This window comes from Taeniopygia guttata, chromosome 19 (assembly GCF_048771995.1).
Source record: "Taeniopygia guttata chromosome 19, bTaeGut7.mat, whole genome shotgun sequence".
Lineage (NCBI taxonomy): Eukaryota > Metazoa > Chordata > Aves > Passeriformes > Estrildidae > Taeniopygia > Taeniopygia guttata.
In genome coordinates, this window is record NC_133044.1 from 4,585,088 (window position 1) to 4,598,811 (window position 13,724).

The 13,724-nt window shown below is 58.6% G+C and overlaps 1 protein-coding gene across 2 annotated transcripts in view; it reads left to right on the plus strand.

Annotated features, from left to right (window-relative positions):
* SMG6 (SMG6 nonsense mediated mRNA decay factor) overlaps positions 1 to 13,724 on the plus strand; it is a 104,988-nt gene that overhangs the window by 88,514 nt on the left and 2,750 nt on the right. Inside the window, exons 15-18 of one of the 2 annotated variants that reach the window (XM_030288064.4) lie at positions 1,722 to 1,871; positions 8,703 to 8,856; positions 12,346 to 12,557; positions 12,859 to 12,940. In XM_030288064.4, coding sequence (XP_030143924.4) covers positions 1,722 to 1,871; positions 8,703 to 8,856; positions 12,346 to 12,557; positions 12,859 to 12,940 — 598 coding nt within the window. The remainder of the gene's footprint in view (positions 1 to 1,721; positions 1,872 to 8,702; positions 8,857 to 12,345; positions 12,558 to 12,858; positions 12,941 to 13,724) is intronic. The other variant, XM_012568706.5, reaches the window with a different exon arrangement.

Genomic DNA, 13,724 nt, shown 5'->3' on the forward strand with positions numbered 1-13,724 from the left:
ACCCCCCTCAGCAGATCTTCATCAGACAGAGGCTTGTCCCTGAGGCCCTGGTGTGACACTCTCCCTCTGGCAGCATCCCCCCATCCCCTGTGGTCCAGGCTGTCCCAGCAGAGGGAAGTGAGCCTGAGGGCTCCCATCTTCCTCGTTCCCATGGCTAAAAGGTCACAGGGAGAGAAGAGAAGGTGGTTCTGTGGCTTGGGTGAAATGATTGAGTGCACGACTGTGCAGCACTGGGGTTGTTCTAAATTAAGACCACGAGTCCCTTCTGCTGACACGTGTGGTGGCAGCCTGCACAGGGCAGGGAGTGTAGCCCTGCTCTTAACTCTATGCAGGCTCTGTCTCCTGCAGCCCTCCAGGGGCTCAGAGCAGGTTTTTCCAGCCAGATGCCATCTGGAAACCCTACCCAGCCCCATCACAACCCTTGGATTTTGGGCAGAGAAGGGAGGATGAGTAGTGGCATTGCTTGGGAAGGCCACCATGATGACTGGGGAGCAACTTTGGCTCATGAGGTGAGGGGTCTGCAGGCAGCAGTGGAGAGTTGGGCTCCTGGGCAGTACATGTGGGACACATGTTGAGGAACAGGGACTTGTGGGCTCCCCTTTGGGTGTGGAATGGCTGGGGAGAGCAGCAAAGCTTGGGCAGAACATGGTTGTGAGTGATGCCCAATTAGACACCAGCCACCACCTCCCACCCTCCTGTATCCCAGAGATTTGGGTACGTGGGGAAAGGCCAGTGTGGCCTCCACCAAAGGTATTCTGGGGTCTCCAGTTCAGGCAGTTCTGGGGTCTCCAGTTCAGGCAGTGCAGGCACACTGGGAACGGTCTGCAGAACTGGTGGGGAACCTCAGGGCAGGGTCTCTAGGAGAGGAAGAAGATGCAGTATGGTCCAGATGTGCTGGTGTGAGCAGGAGGTTGGAGAACCAGGGACCCTTGAATTTAGCAAAGACAAGGTTCCTGGACAGCAGGAGCATGGCAAAGGCTGACTAGAAGTAGGCTGGAAATGTTAACAGAGGAAGTAATTAACTGTTGAAATGAGTGACCTTGAGACACAGTGGATGTTCCATCATGTGGAGTTTTAAAATCAGAATTTTGGACATCTCCTTCTGAAACATCTCTTCCAGACCAGCTGGAAGTTTTGGGGTGGGTGCAGGAATCTCTCTGGACTACTTAGAGGTCAAAATGGAGAAGGGCACCTGAGTTTGTGGATCTGAGGTTCCTGTCAGGATGAGCAGCCCATGGGATGAGGCAGCAGTGTTAGAGCAGCCTGGTGCAGGGAGGTGGGAAGAAGCAGCCTGAACAGGGATGTGCAGCCTAAACAGCCAGGCAAAGCAGAGAGACAGGGAAATACCATGATTTCACAGAACTGGAGGCAATAAAACATCAGTGACTCACCCAAGGCTGTGGGAAGAGTTTTCCAAGGTGAGGAAGAGGGTGTGATTTTAGAACAGAGCATAAAGCTGGGCTGCCCCTGCCCAGCCTGGTCGCTGCCTTTCCTGCCCATTACCTCCTGTCTCACCTTGTCATTTCCTGAAGGTTTGCTATTTATTTGGCTTCTTTTGGATGTTTAGGAATAGTCAGTCACCCATCAGCAAGGGGTGATGGACTGCCTGGCAGGGATTTGTCTACTGGAAAAGGAAGAGCAAAACAAGAATGATCCCTGCCACCAGCATCCCTTACAGTGACTGCCCTCCTGTTTTTCTCTCTTTCTGCATTTCCTGGAAGAAGGAGGATGATGTGAGGATTGAGGCCTTTGAAGATGACTCTGAGACTGAAGGCAGTGGAGGAGAGATGGACATCAAGGAGCTCAGAGCCAAAAAGCAAGCACTGGCCAGGAAAGTCGCTGAGCAGCAGCGCCGTCAAGACAAGATTCAGGTAGGATGGGCTGATCCCACCTTGCTGTGCACAGCTCTTTTCCTACCATGCTTCAAAGGCTTCTTGAGATGTCCTTAACCTTAACCTTATCTTCCTGGGTGTAATGCCACGTGCTGCCTCTGTGAAACCCAGCAGCAAACAGCTTTGGCCCTTTGGAAGGTCCAAATCTGGGTTGCTGTCCCCACCCTGGGTAAGATCTGCCCTCCCAGGCCTTGAAATGAAGGTTATGGAGACCTACTTGAAGCCAGACAGAGCTTCCCTATGAAGCTGCCAGCACAGCCAGGAGTGGCAGGGCAGTGCTTTAGCTGCTGGCTGCAGCGCTGTGTGTGCCAGGCAGCGAGCTGTGCCCCAGGGCAGCGGCTCCTCTGCGTGTGTGCCCGTGAGCTGTGCCCCCACCCAGGGCAGAGGCTCCGTGACAGCGAGATTTGGTGAGAAATCAGCCTTCCTGTGCAACGGGGCACAGGCAGACAAGGGAGAGGGTGGGACATGAACAGCAGAGTTCATGCAGGAGCCAGCGGCGGAAAAATGAGTCTGCGAACGGCTGCTGCAGCCAGAACGTTGCCATCGTTATGGGGACAAACAGACGGGATGCAGGTGATCCTGGCCTGGCCCTGGCCTGATGAGAGCATGTTTCCCAGTGGGACTTGGTGAAGTAAACTGGTTGAACTGGGAGCAGATGCCTGGCGATGCACCCTGTTGCTTTAAGAGCAATCTCACATGGATGGATGGCTGTTGGCTGCCTCCTCGCTCTCAACCCCTCTTCCTCCAGCCTCTCGGCCCAGATGAGGATTTCTCAGCAGAGGAAAAATTCTCCCTGGCTCCCCTCCCCCTCACCTCCGCCCTCTCTAATGCCCAGGGCCCTTCACTTCCATAATTCTTCATTTTCCAGCCTTGAACGTAAGCCAGACACATCTGTCTGGCCATATGCGTGAACTCTGCAGTGTGTGCCGAGGTGGTTGTAAAACAGGGCTGCTGAAGGCCCTACTGGGAGAGCCTGCACATGTGTACCCTCGGGCTACTGGCGCCGGGCCCAGAACCACTGCGCTTCGCTTTTCCAAACCCACCCCAACCTTTTCAGATTTTGCCTTTTTTCTCTTTTTTCTCCCCCTTTTTTTTTTTTTTTTTTTTTTTGTTTGAATTCAGAGCAATCCATATCAAGGCGAAGGTAGAAGTTTTGTGTGCAGGGAGGGAGGGAGGGGCCGCCCCCACAAGCGAGTCCATTTTTGTTGGCAGGTACCTGGGTCACGTTAATATCAGGAGGAAGAAAGCAGCAACCAAACGAGTGAGAGATTGGAGAGATGGGCTGTAAATTAAAGCGGCCTGAAGCCTCCCAGCCTCCCATGGTTGTTAAGCTGGGAGGTGTAAGTAAATTCCCCACTTCCCAGCGCCTTGTACAGACACAGCAAACAGGAACTGCACATGTTCGGGGAGGGCAGCGCGCAGCAGAGCCCGGCGAGCGGCGCAGCTGCAGCGGGGCCCCGCGGGATGGCCGCTGCCCATTCTGCAGGGAGAGTGGGGGCTGCCTGATGTTGTCAGGGGCTTTCTCCCCCCGGCCTGCTCCTCCCTTCCTCCTCAGCCGTGCTGGGGCCGATGCTCGCAGGCAGAGAGAGGTCAAAATGAGGGTGTGGGCAGCTTCAGGGGCTGCACAGCTGAGAGCTGAGGTGCACTTGGAGTCTGAAGGCGCGGGGTGGAGGAGGAGTCCTTGGGGCTTCGGTAAAGTCATCCAGGCCGTAGCTGGATGGGAATGGCTTGGAGCAGAACATGTGTGCTTGCCCCAGTCCTCTCCCTGCCCGGGTACTGATCTCACAGCTGCAGCAGCAGAGGAGCTCGGGTGGAAAATGCTGCCGGGGGAGGCCAGGTTGGAGCCAGCTCAGCATCCACCCCCTCCACTTTCCCTCTTAACCTGTGATCCCTCACCTTTCTGCTCTTCCCAACAGATTTAGTGTTTCATGGGAGCTGGGGACCTTTTCTCTTCCCTGTTACAGCCTTTCATTCACTGCCCACCTAGGGAATGTCAGCTGCTCTCCAAGTCACCCTTTCATTTTTCTGGGACAAGCCACAGCTCTATCCGAGTCCAGCAGATGTGGCTCCTGGCTCAGCACACAGGACTCAGCTCCCCACACAGCAGTGGGAACTGGGGTCCAGGTGCTGTGGCTGCCTCCTCTGGAATCTCTGATGGTGTGTGCAGTCCCCCAGGCTGCAAAGCCTTCATCTCTTGGCTGTGGGGTTTTTTTTATGCCCAAGGAGAGCACAGTGTCACTGCCTCACCTGGGACTTGCAGAGTTGTATTTCTCATGGATCAAGTCGCTACCTTCTCCCCTGCAGGTTTTCCTGCCTTTGCCCTGTTCCCCAGTCTCTGGCAGCCCGCTGTGCTGCTGATTGACACCTTGAGGGGTATTTGAGCTTCATTGCTCTCCTTAGGTCCCTGTCCCTGTCCCTGGCTGTCTGCAGGACTGTGGCTTGAGCTGCTGGGGAAGCATAGGTCCAGGCAGGATAAATGGCAAATGGGGTGGCCCTCAGCCAGCACCAACTTTAGAGGGAACTCAGCTCAGCTCCATTCCCCTACACAAGCACAGACCTCAAAACCATTACTCTGAGAGGAAAGATAGAACAGAGCAGGGTCAGGTTTCTTGTGTCCCTGGTCAGCTCTAGATGCAAAGCAGCTGCCTGGCTCCACTGCCAGCCTGCCACTGCCCTCACCACATTCCCACACTGGGACAGAGCTGGTGACAGCTGCTGACAGCAGGGATGCATCAGCACCAGGTGAAAGACCAGGCACATCCCCGGCTGCTGCTCAGGTGTTCAGAGGGAGGACAGACCAGGCAGGCAGGTGGACAAGAAGAGGTGGCAGCAACACAGCTGGGGCAGGCAGTGCTCTCAGACAGGGCTGTCCCCAAGCCACAGCCTGTCCTGCTGCTTGGCCAGCCCTTGGTCCATGCTGTTCAGCGTCCCCTGTCCTTTGTGCCGCCGCTGCGCGCTGGGAGCGGTCGAGTTTCCTGACCGGTTGAAAACATCCCACCTGAAACATAACAGGCTCTTCCTCTGGATGCTGCTATTGTTTTGCTCAGCATTACAGAAGCAGCTCAACCGGGGCGGCCAATTATGACATGTCTTCCCAAAATAGCCTCTCTCCTGTCCCTTCTGAGCCCACGGAACGGCCGCCCCCTTAAGATGCGGCCGCTCCTTTGTGGCGGTAGTGTGAGTAAGTGGCTAAATTTAGCCGTGTCCCATTCACGCTCTCCCTCCCCGCAGGAACAATGCCGCGGGCGCACACGCCGCTCGGCACCTGCCCGGAGCGGGTGCGGAAGGCGCACACCCACCCGCGACGGCTCCGCCACGGCGGCGGCCCCGGTGCGCTACCAGCCACGGGGCACGTTTACTCCCGAGGAAGACGCTGGGGACGAGCCTTGGGAGGAGGAAGCCTTGGAGCAGAGAGGCTTGGAGGAGGCATTGTTCTCGGCCCTGGAAAATCCGATCCCCGCGGAGAGCGCGGGGTTGGAAGGGGCAGCGGCGCCGGCTTTGGCCGCGGTTGGGGAGAGGGTGGTGGCCGGCAGAGAGGTGGTGGCAGGATGGTGGTGGCCCTTCCGTCCTGGCTGAGCAGCGTGACCCCCTGTGACCTGTTGCTTTTCTTCTCTTCGGCCTCTCTGCCATCCTGGCACCACGGGCAGAGGAGTTGTGGGGTCCGTGTGCGGAGCTCCACAGTCCACGTGGAACCTTCTCCTATTCTGTGCTGGTGCTGGAGGCTCTCGGTTCGCCCCACTGTCACTCTGCACAAAGTCCTGGTTTTTGGGGGACCCGTCCCCTGCCCACGTTTGAAGCCTTCACCCGGGCATCAGCTTCCGGGGAATTCCCCAGGTGATTCCAGCTGATGGATGAGCTGGGAATTTGGGACTGAGTGTGCAGGAGTGTCTGATCTCAGTGCTGCCACCAGCTGGGGCAGCCGGGGGAGCCACCTCCGGCTCCGGCCCAGCTCCTGGGAGAAGCCCCCGTGGCCAGAGCAGTGGGATGGGGAGGGGGCTGCAGCGCTGACACCGCAGCGTTCGGGGGCAGGAGGCGAACGGGGTGGAGCTGGCAGCCCAGGAGAGGGCAAGGAGCCCCTGGTCTCAGAGGTCCCGTGCTGCGTCCAGCACTGTGGGGTCACCCTGCCACTGAGTTGAGCCAAGCTGAGCCTATTTGTTTAACCCAAATAAGCCAAAGCTGAAATCCGGCTGTCCCAAAACACTTGGGCCAGGGCGAGGCTGTACCTCTGCTCTTCTGTCCACCCTGCGCTCGCCAGGGTGGTTTCCAAACCCCACCTCCCAGCAGGACACACAGGCCACCATCTCCCTCTCCTTGCTTTGGGGACACTGAGGCACGGTGGGACCAGCAGCTCGCTCCAGGCAGCCCTAAAAGCACCGAAGCTGAGTCCCAAACATGGACATCCCGATCCACACCCGCATGCCCCCCTTTCCTCCCCACGGGACCGTGCCCCACTGACCGGCAGAAGGGTTAAGCAGAACTGGCCTCCCCGGTTCTGCCGCACATGGGCTCCCTTTCATCTCTGGCGTGGGGCCAGCCAGCGTCCGCATGAATCACAGGCCACTCCTCTCTCCCCCAAACCCCTTGGCCGGAGGCTTCTGCAGCCTTTTACTCACACAAACAAAAATAAATCTCGCTGCCGGCCTCTGAACTCTGCAAATGCGAGTTTCCCTCTGGCTCCCCGAGCGGCCCGGAGCTGTGCGCGGGGACTTGGCACGCTCCCCGCCGACCTCGCTCTTTCACTCCCGGCGCATCCTGTGTCCTTCTCTCACCGGGCGGCCCGGCAGCGGAATGGGACGTGACGGCCGGCACAGGCCTCGCTGCCGGCTGCCAGCAATGGGCCGGGTACGGCCCGCCAGGGCCGCCGGGGCAAACGCCACACACGCGGGTACTGCCCTCCCCGCCGTCCCCCCCTGGCCCCAGGGGTAGGTGAGCGTCCTGCTGACGCTGCTGAGGTCACCTGCACGGGCTGGGCTGAATCACAGGCTCAGAGCTGTATTGGGGGGCAGCCTGGGGTCTCCTCCTGCCACCAGCTCTTTCACATAGGACTGTCACTGTTCAGTGGAAACTGCGTGGTTTCACCCCCACTTCCTGCAGCTTCAGGGCCACTGACCTCTGTGACAGCCCCACAAGGGATTTGCATTGGTCGCTGGGGCCCTTCTCTATCTCCCCAAGGCAGGTGGAGCAGGCTCCAGTGTCTCCCAGGGACAAGCAGCTCCTCCCACACTCCAAAACCCTGTGGAGGCACCCCACTGCTGTTCTTGTGGTGAGGGGGCAGCAGCAGCTCCATGCTGGGGTTGGTTCCAGGTTGTCCCTGACTGTAGCTCTTCCTGTGCCACCAGTGAGTGTCAAGGCAGAACAGAAGCAGGACTGGCATCTAGCACGTGAGGGTACAGAGCTGCAGCCTGGGGACACTGGTGCAGATGGGCAAGGCATGTCCTCCCACTGGCATGCAGCAGACGGGACCTGGCATGATCCCTGCTCTGCCTGCCACCCCTAAGGGTTTGTGGGAGCCACATCCCCAGGAGCAGCACTGCCAGAAGGAGGGTGGGAGGCACGTGGTGAGGTTCTGCTTGCTGCCTTGCCTGGAGACACTTGTGGGAGGTGGCAGCATCAAACCGCCTTGATTTAAAGCCAGATGACAACACTTGGAAATGAATTAAAAACCACTTCTTTCCATGGCCACTGCTGGCCCTTGCAGCTCGTTGTTCCAGTGCGCCTCCAAGGGTTTGGCATGACAGAGGGAGGGTTGGGATCCTCGCTGTGGGCAGGGGGAGCTCCCCACACCGTTGGGCAGGACAGGGTTGGTGGTCACCACGTGTGCCCAGGGCAGATCTGGTGGGTCCGAGCCTGGTCTCAGAAGGGTTTGCACGGTGGATGTGTTCCACAGCAGCTCTGCTGTGCTCCATGGGTGACCGGTTCCTATTAGAGGCAACAAACATCAGCAAGTCCAGGGAAGCTATTTTTAAGCAGAGGAAGCACTAGAATAGCATCCTGAGTTTTTTAAGCCTGTGGCTTACTAAAGAGCCCAAGTCCTTCGAGAGCCTCGAAAGTCATACGTGAGCTCTGGGGTCCCGTTTTGGCAACTGACTCTGGCCAGAGGTCCAGGTGCAGCACAGAGGGCAGCCAGCAAGCCCCAGAGACCCTCCCCCTGTGAGTGTGAGCACCTCTGGTCTCTGTGGGTGTGAAGGGCTCGACCAAGGACAGTGCTGTGAGTTTTCAGGGCTGGAACCCACCTGGTTTCCCAGCTGGATGGAGTCAGAAAAGGCAAGGCATGTGCCGGAGGTGGTAGGACAGTGGAGATACTCAGCCAAGGATCCCTACCCCACAGACCTCTGGCTGCCTGCTTGGTGTCCCTGTGTTAGGAGGCTGTTGGCAAGACTTATGCATCCCAAATTGGTTTGTTTTGTCTCTTGTCACCTTGACCTGTTTCCATGTGAAACCCAGAATCCCTGTCCTCCCTCCCCCTTGGCACCAGTGCAGATGATCCTGGGAACTGCCAGTCCCACAAATAGGACAATTCCCAAAATACCTCAGTTTTTCAAGGCTGGTCCCAGTTCTCCCAAAGCCTGGAGAGGGCTGTTTTTCTGGGAGAGTGTTTTCTTGGAGGCTTTTGCCATCCTGCTCACATGTGTACTGTGGTCCTGCAAGAGCTGATGTTTGGGGTGTGCAGGTGGGATGGATGCAGCTTCCTCCTGGTCCCCTTCCCATGGATCTGTACGTGGCAGCCAGGCTTATCTTCTGCTCTCAGGGTCCACGGGTCGTAGAGCTGACATCCTCCTTACTCACCATGTGTCCTTCCTTCTCCTCCAGGCCGTGCTGAAAGACCAGAGCCAAATGAGGCAGATGGAGCTGGAGATCAGACCTGTCTTTCTGGTCCCGGACACCAATGGTTTCATCGACCACCTCAGCAGTTTGGTCACGTTGCTGGACTGCAGGAAGTTCATCCTGGTGGTGCCCCTGATCGGTGAGTGGGGCCAGTGCTGTGGTGGGGGCTTCCCCTCTCCCCTGGTGTGGTCTGTCCCTCCAGTCTGGCTCCCTCTCTCCATGCCCCACGTGCCCTCAGTGCCTGTGTGGTCTGGAGCTGGTCAGCTTGTGCAGTGGGACTAGACTTCATCCTGCCTGTCTCATCCCAATCGTTGCTGCCATTCCTTCAGCCCCTGTCACCCTGCTGCCTCCTTGCCAGCCTTCTGCCCACAGCCCTCAGTAAATTTCTCCCTGTGCTTCATTTGGGGGTGCCAGGGGCTGGAAGAAAGCAGATGGGTGTTAAACGGGATTTGGAGGGAATTTCAAAGCGAGCAGGGAGGGGGAATTGTTAAACAATCAGAGCAGATAGCTTATCCCAGCTGAGCTGGGGCTTAGGCAGGCTGAGCAAATGGCCGGCCTGTGTCCCAGCGTCTCGGAGCTGCTCAAGCCCAGCCCTTCTTTTTATCCTTATAAAGCTCTCAGTAAAACAGCAAGCTGGTTCCCGTTATTGGTAAACACTCACCCTGGCAGATAACGGCTGTGCTGCTGGGTGGTCTCCCGGGGTGGCGGCAGCGCTTGGTTCCGTGCCTTTGCTCTGGCTCTTGGATCCCGCTCCGGGCTGGAGGTGCTGCTCCGCTGCGGCGCCTGGCACGGCCCGGTGCCAGCCTGGCACTCGCAGGATCCCCGAGGACAGCAGGAGAGGCTGGGGCAGCAGTGGGGCTGAGCGTTGCAGAGCCCACATCCCATCCACAGCCCTAGGAGGCCGGGGACCAGCTGGGTTCTGTGGGTGTCCAGGCAGTGAAATGGCACAGGTGCACCCCATGCTGCCCTCCGAGCCGTTCTGGGGGTTCCTTTTCAACTCCTGGTGCCCAGCAGACAGCTCTGCCTGTCCCAGAGCCGACATCCAGCTGCTGCCCTTCCCCTCAGGCTGAGCAGCCCAGCTCAGGAGGGATTCCTGGGGCTGGGGATGGCACCCCTGGGTGGGGAGAGCAGGGCTGGATGCCTGCCCAGCTCAGCGCAGGAGCTGCCAAGTTGCTCTGTGGCTTGGCACTGCAGATGCCGAGGGAAGGCAGTCAGCAGCACCAGCAGAGCCTGGGAAGCCCTGGGGGCTGTGGGGCATGTTAACACCTGGGAGAGCTGGGACCTGCCCTGGAGCCATGGCTTTGCCTCCTGGTGCACTCCAGTGGTTGCTGGGAGGCTTCTCCATCAAACCCCAGCCAGGAGCAGCAGGAGAGCTGAAAACTCTGGTTCTCCCCCTGTCCAAGATACTGCTGCCCTCAACCTGCAAAAGCAGCCTGGCCTGCTCTGCCACAGGCACAGCTGGGCACATTTGGTGCCCTCCTGTCCTGCTGCCTCATCATACAGGGACAGAGTAACTCATGTCCCACTGCTGCCACAACCCCCCAGAAGCCCCCCAAAGCCAGCAACTCCCTGTCCATGCACTTGTTGGTCACATTCCCCCTCATCCCCCAGGATAGCCGTCAGTGTGAGCAGGAGGAAACCATCCCCTGGGCCTGTGGCTGCTGGGGACAGAGGCCTTGGTGCCGTGTCCCATGGGCAGGGTGGAGAGAGGCACAGTGCCCTTCCCCCGGCGCTGCTCCCTGCTCTTCCCGGGGATGCAGCAAGGGGTTAAGCGCTTGGCTTCTCGTTGGGTTTGTTTCTCTTGCTCTTTAACCTGCTCCGTGCTCCTTGAGCCTGACCCCGCCATGGAGAAGCCAGGCCTGGTGCAGAAGCACAAACAAGCCTCCCCTTTGAAGCCTGTTTAGCTTGGAAGCAGGAAGGCGGATTTCGGGAGGGAATACCAGCTTTTCCTGTTTGATGTTCCGTTCTTGCACGGCTCCCCCCACCCCGGGCCCAGCCGTGCATTGTGTGGAAATGGCAGCATCAGGTCGGTAGCAAGAAGAGTCTCCAGCCAGGGAAGAGCAAAGCAGCTCCACGCAGATTTAATTGGAATACCCAGACAGTGAGTGCCAGTCTCACCATGGAACAGAGCGATCACGCAGGCTCCCCGGGCAGTGATTCACAGCACTGGGGAGAGGCCTCAGACCCCGAGCTCTCTCCCCGAACCCCCCAAGGAATGCATAGTTCCCACTTGAACTCAGGACTTGGCTCCAAGCTCGGAAACAATCTTCAGAAATGAAGCCATGGCTCAAACACACACACACACACACACACACACACAGAGAGCGCGCGGAGGCTCCCTCGCACACACGTGCACACCAGCTCCGTGCACACGCAGCCCCACGCACCAGCACAGCCAGGGGACACTTGTTTGCACATCTGGATGCGCATTTGTGTGCCCAGCCCTGCTGCCAGCTGTGAGGCCGGGCATACAAGGGTGTGTCCAGATGTGCTCTGGAGCGTTGTGGCTCGTGCACGCAGAGCGGCTCTTCCAGCAGCTTCAACACCCAAGGGCTGGTCCCTCCTGGAGCTCTGGGGTCCCTTGGGCTCCTCAGGATGGAGCAGCTGGAATTCCCAACCACTTGGCAGCAGTACAAGAGGTTCCAGTCAAGGTGAACAGGCTGGGAATCCACCTGGATTCCAAGCTCGTCTCGAGGCAGGACAGATGCGCAAAGCCAGATGGGTGAGGTGCTGAAAGGAGCGTGTTCCCTGCCAGGAGCACGGGGTGGTGGCTTCAAGTGGGAAAACAGGCCTGGAGTTTGTGTGGGAAATAGTGCCAGGGTGGGAACTGCCTGCTTCCTGTTCCCATGTGCAGCCCTGCAGTCAGGCGGTGCAGAGGCAGGCAGTGCCACATGGGCAGGAGGCACAGTGCCCCACGGGCAGGAGGCACAGTGCCACAAGGGCAGGAGGCACAGTGCCCCATGGGCAGGAGGCACAGTGCCCCATGGGCAGGAGGCACAGTGCCCCACGGGCAGGAGGCACGGTGCCCCACGGGCAGGAGGCACAGTGCCCCACGGGCAGGAGGCACAGTGCCCCATGGGCAGGAGGCACAGTGCCACACGGGCAGGAGGCACAGTGCCACAGGGGCAGGAGGCACAGTGCCACATGGGCAGGAGGCACAGTGCCCCACGGGCAGGAGGCACAGTGCCACAGGGGCAGGAGGCACAGTGCCACGGGCCATCGCTGTGCCCGGAGACAGAGGAGCAGGATGCAGGTGTTCAGGGTTTCCTGACGCCTCCGGGCACGGACGTGCTGTTGGCATGATCCAGCAGCGTGGGCTGGGGGGCACAGTGATGCTGCCCACTGTTTGGCAGGGCAGAGCCAGGTGCCCTCACCAGTTACACTGCGGGGTGAGGTGCCTGCGCTCTCAGGGCCGAGCCAGGTGACCCACGGAGGTGGAAGGCAGCAAAGCTTTTCCAGACCTGCAGCCAAGTCCAGGAGCACAGGGACACTGCAGCAGCTGAGCCCAGATTTCCTGAGCCAGCTCCCAGTGCCCCGGCCCTGAGGCCTTGGCAACTTGCGTGCTCCAGCAGCAGGTCACGGGAGCACCTTGTCCCGTAGTAACTGTACCTCCTCTTCCTGTTTGAAGTGATAAACGAGCTGGATGGCCTGGCCAAGGGCCCAGAGATGGAGCACCGGGCTGCAGGCTATGCCCGCCAAGTGCAGGAGAGAGCCAGGAAGTCCATCGAGTTCCTGGAGGAGCGATTCGAGAGCCGGGACAACTGTTTGAGGGCTCTGACCAGCCGAGGCAACGAGCTGGAGTCCATCTCCTTCCGCAGTGAAGACACCACTGGCCAGCAGGTAAGGGGCATTGGGAGCTCTTTGCCACCACCTCCTCAGGGAAAACCAGGGATCCTGAGGTCCGTGAGCTCTGGGCAGGGGGTGGCTCTGTGTCCCCACTTTGCAGGTGGCTGAGCAGGCCCTTGTGTCTCAGATTGTGGCAGCCTTGCTGTCACTGAGCTGTGTTGGGGTTTGTGTCTCAGCTTGTGGCAGCCCTGCTCTCACTGAGCTGTGTTGGGGTGTCTCGAGGCGGTTCAGCAGTCAGGGTGGTGGGGGTGCAAAGTTTTCCCTGCCAAGGGTAACCTTGCCCATTCTTTTCCAGGGAAACAATGACGACCTGATTCTGTCCTGCTGCCTCCACTATTGCAATGACAAGGCCAAGGATTTCATGCCCTCCAACAAAGGTGGGACATCCTCACATCCTCTTTGTCCCTTCTCTGTTGCATTACACAGACTCCTCCCGTTTCTCTTTCATGGCCTTTGGATCTGTTCCCTCCTGCATTTTGCCTCTTTCAACACCAAGGTGCCACCTCCTGCCTCCGGTCAGCCCCAGGCTGTGGCCCTCCCACCTTATTGCCAAATGTCACCTCATGGCACCTTGGGGATGCCCCAGCCTGTGACGAACCCACCATAAACATCCACAGATCCGTTTTTGTGGTGACAAAGGGCCAGAAAATGCCTCCTCCCCATGACCCCTGATGCTTTCTGTCCAGGAGTCTTTTTCCTCTGGATTCCTGGTTGGCATCAGCCATGTGTGCTGGGACCAGACAGCCTCCAGGCTGTTGCCAGGGCGGCAGGGATGGGAATCACATCAGCAGCTGCCCAAGAAATCAACCCGCATTTGTCAGCACGAATTCTTAGCAGCTTAACTTGTCAGATCCACAGAGAAACCGTCACCAAATGTTTATGTGCAAATGATGCTGAATTTTGAAATCATGTGGATTACGGGGAATGGGGCCTGACAAGCTGACAGCCTCTGGTTTGTAACAAGGAGGCGCGTCACCAGCGCGGGGCAGAGGATGTTTATTGTTACACATTTCTTAAAGTGTCCGCGCAAAACCTCCCGGTCCCACTTGAGGCAGCTCTCAATCCTTGGCCTGCCTTCCCACTGAGCCCCCAGTTCCCTTCCTTCAGCACAGGCCAGCCGGGCGCTCCGAGCCCCAACACCCTGACCGTAGCCCGCGTTCC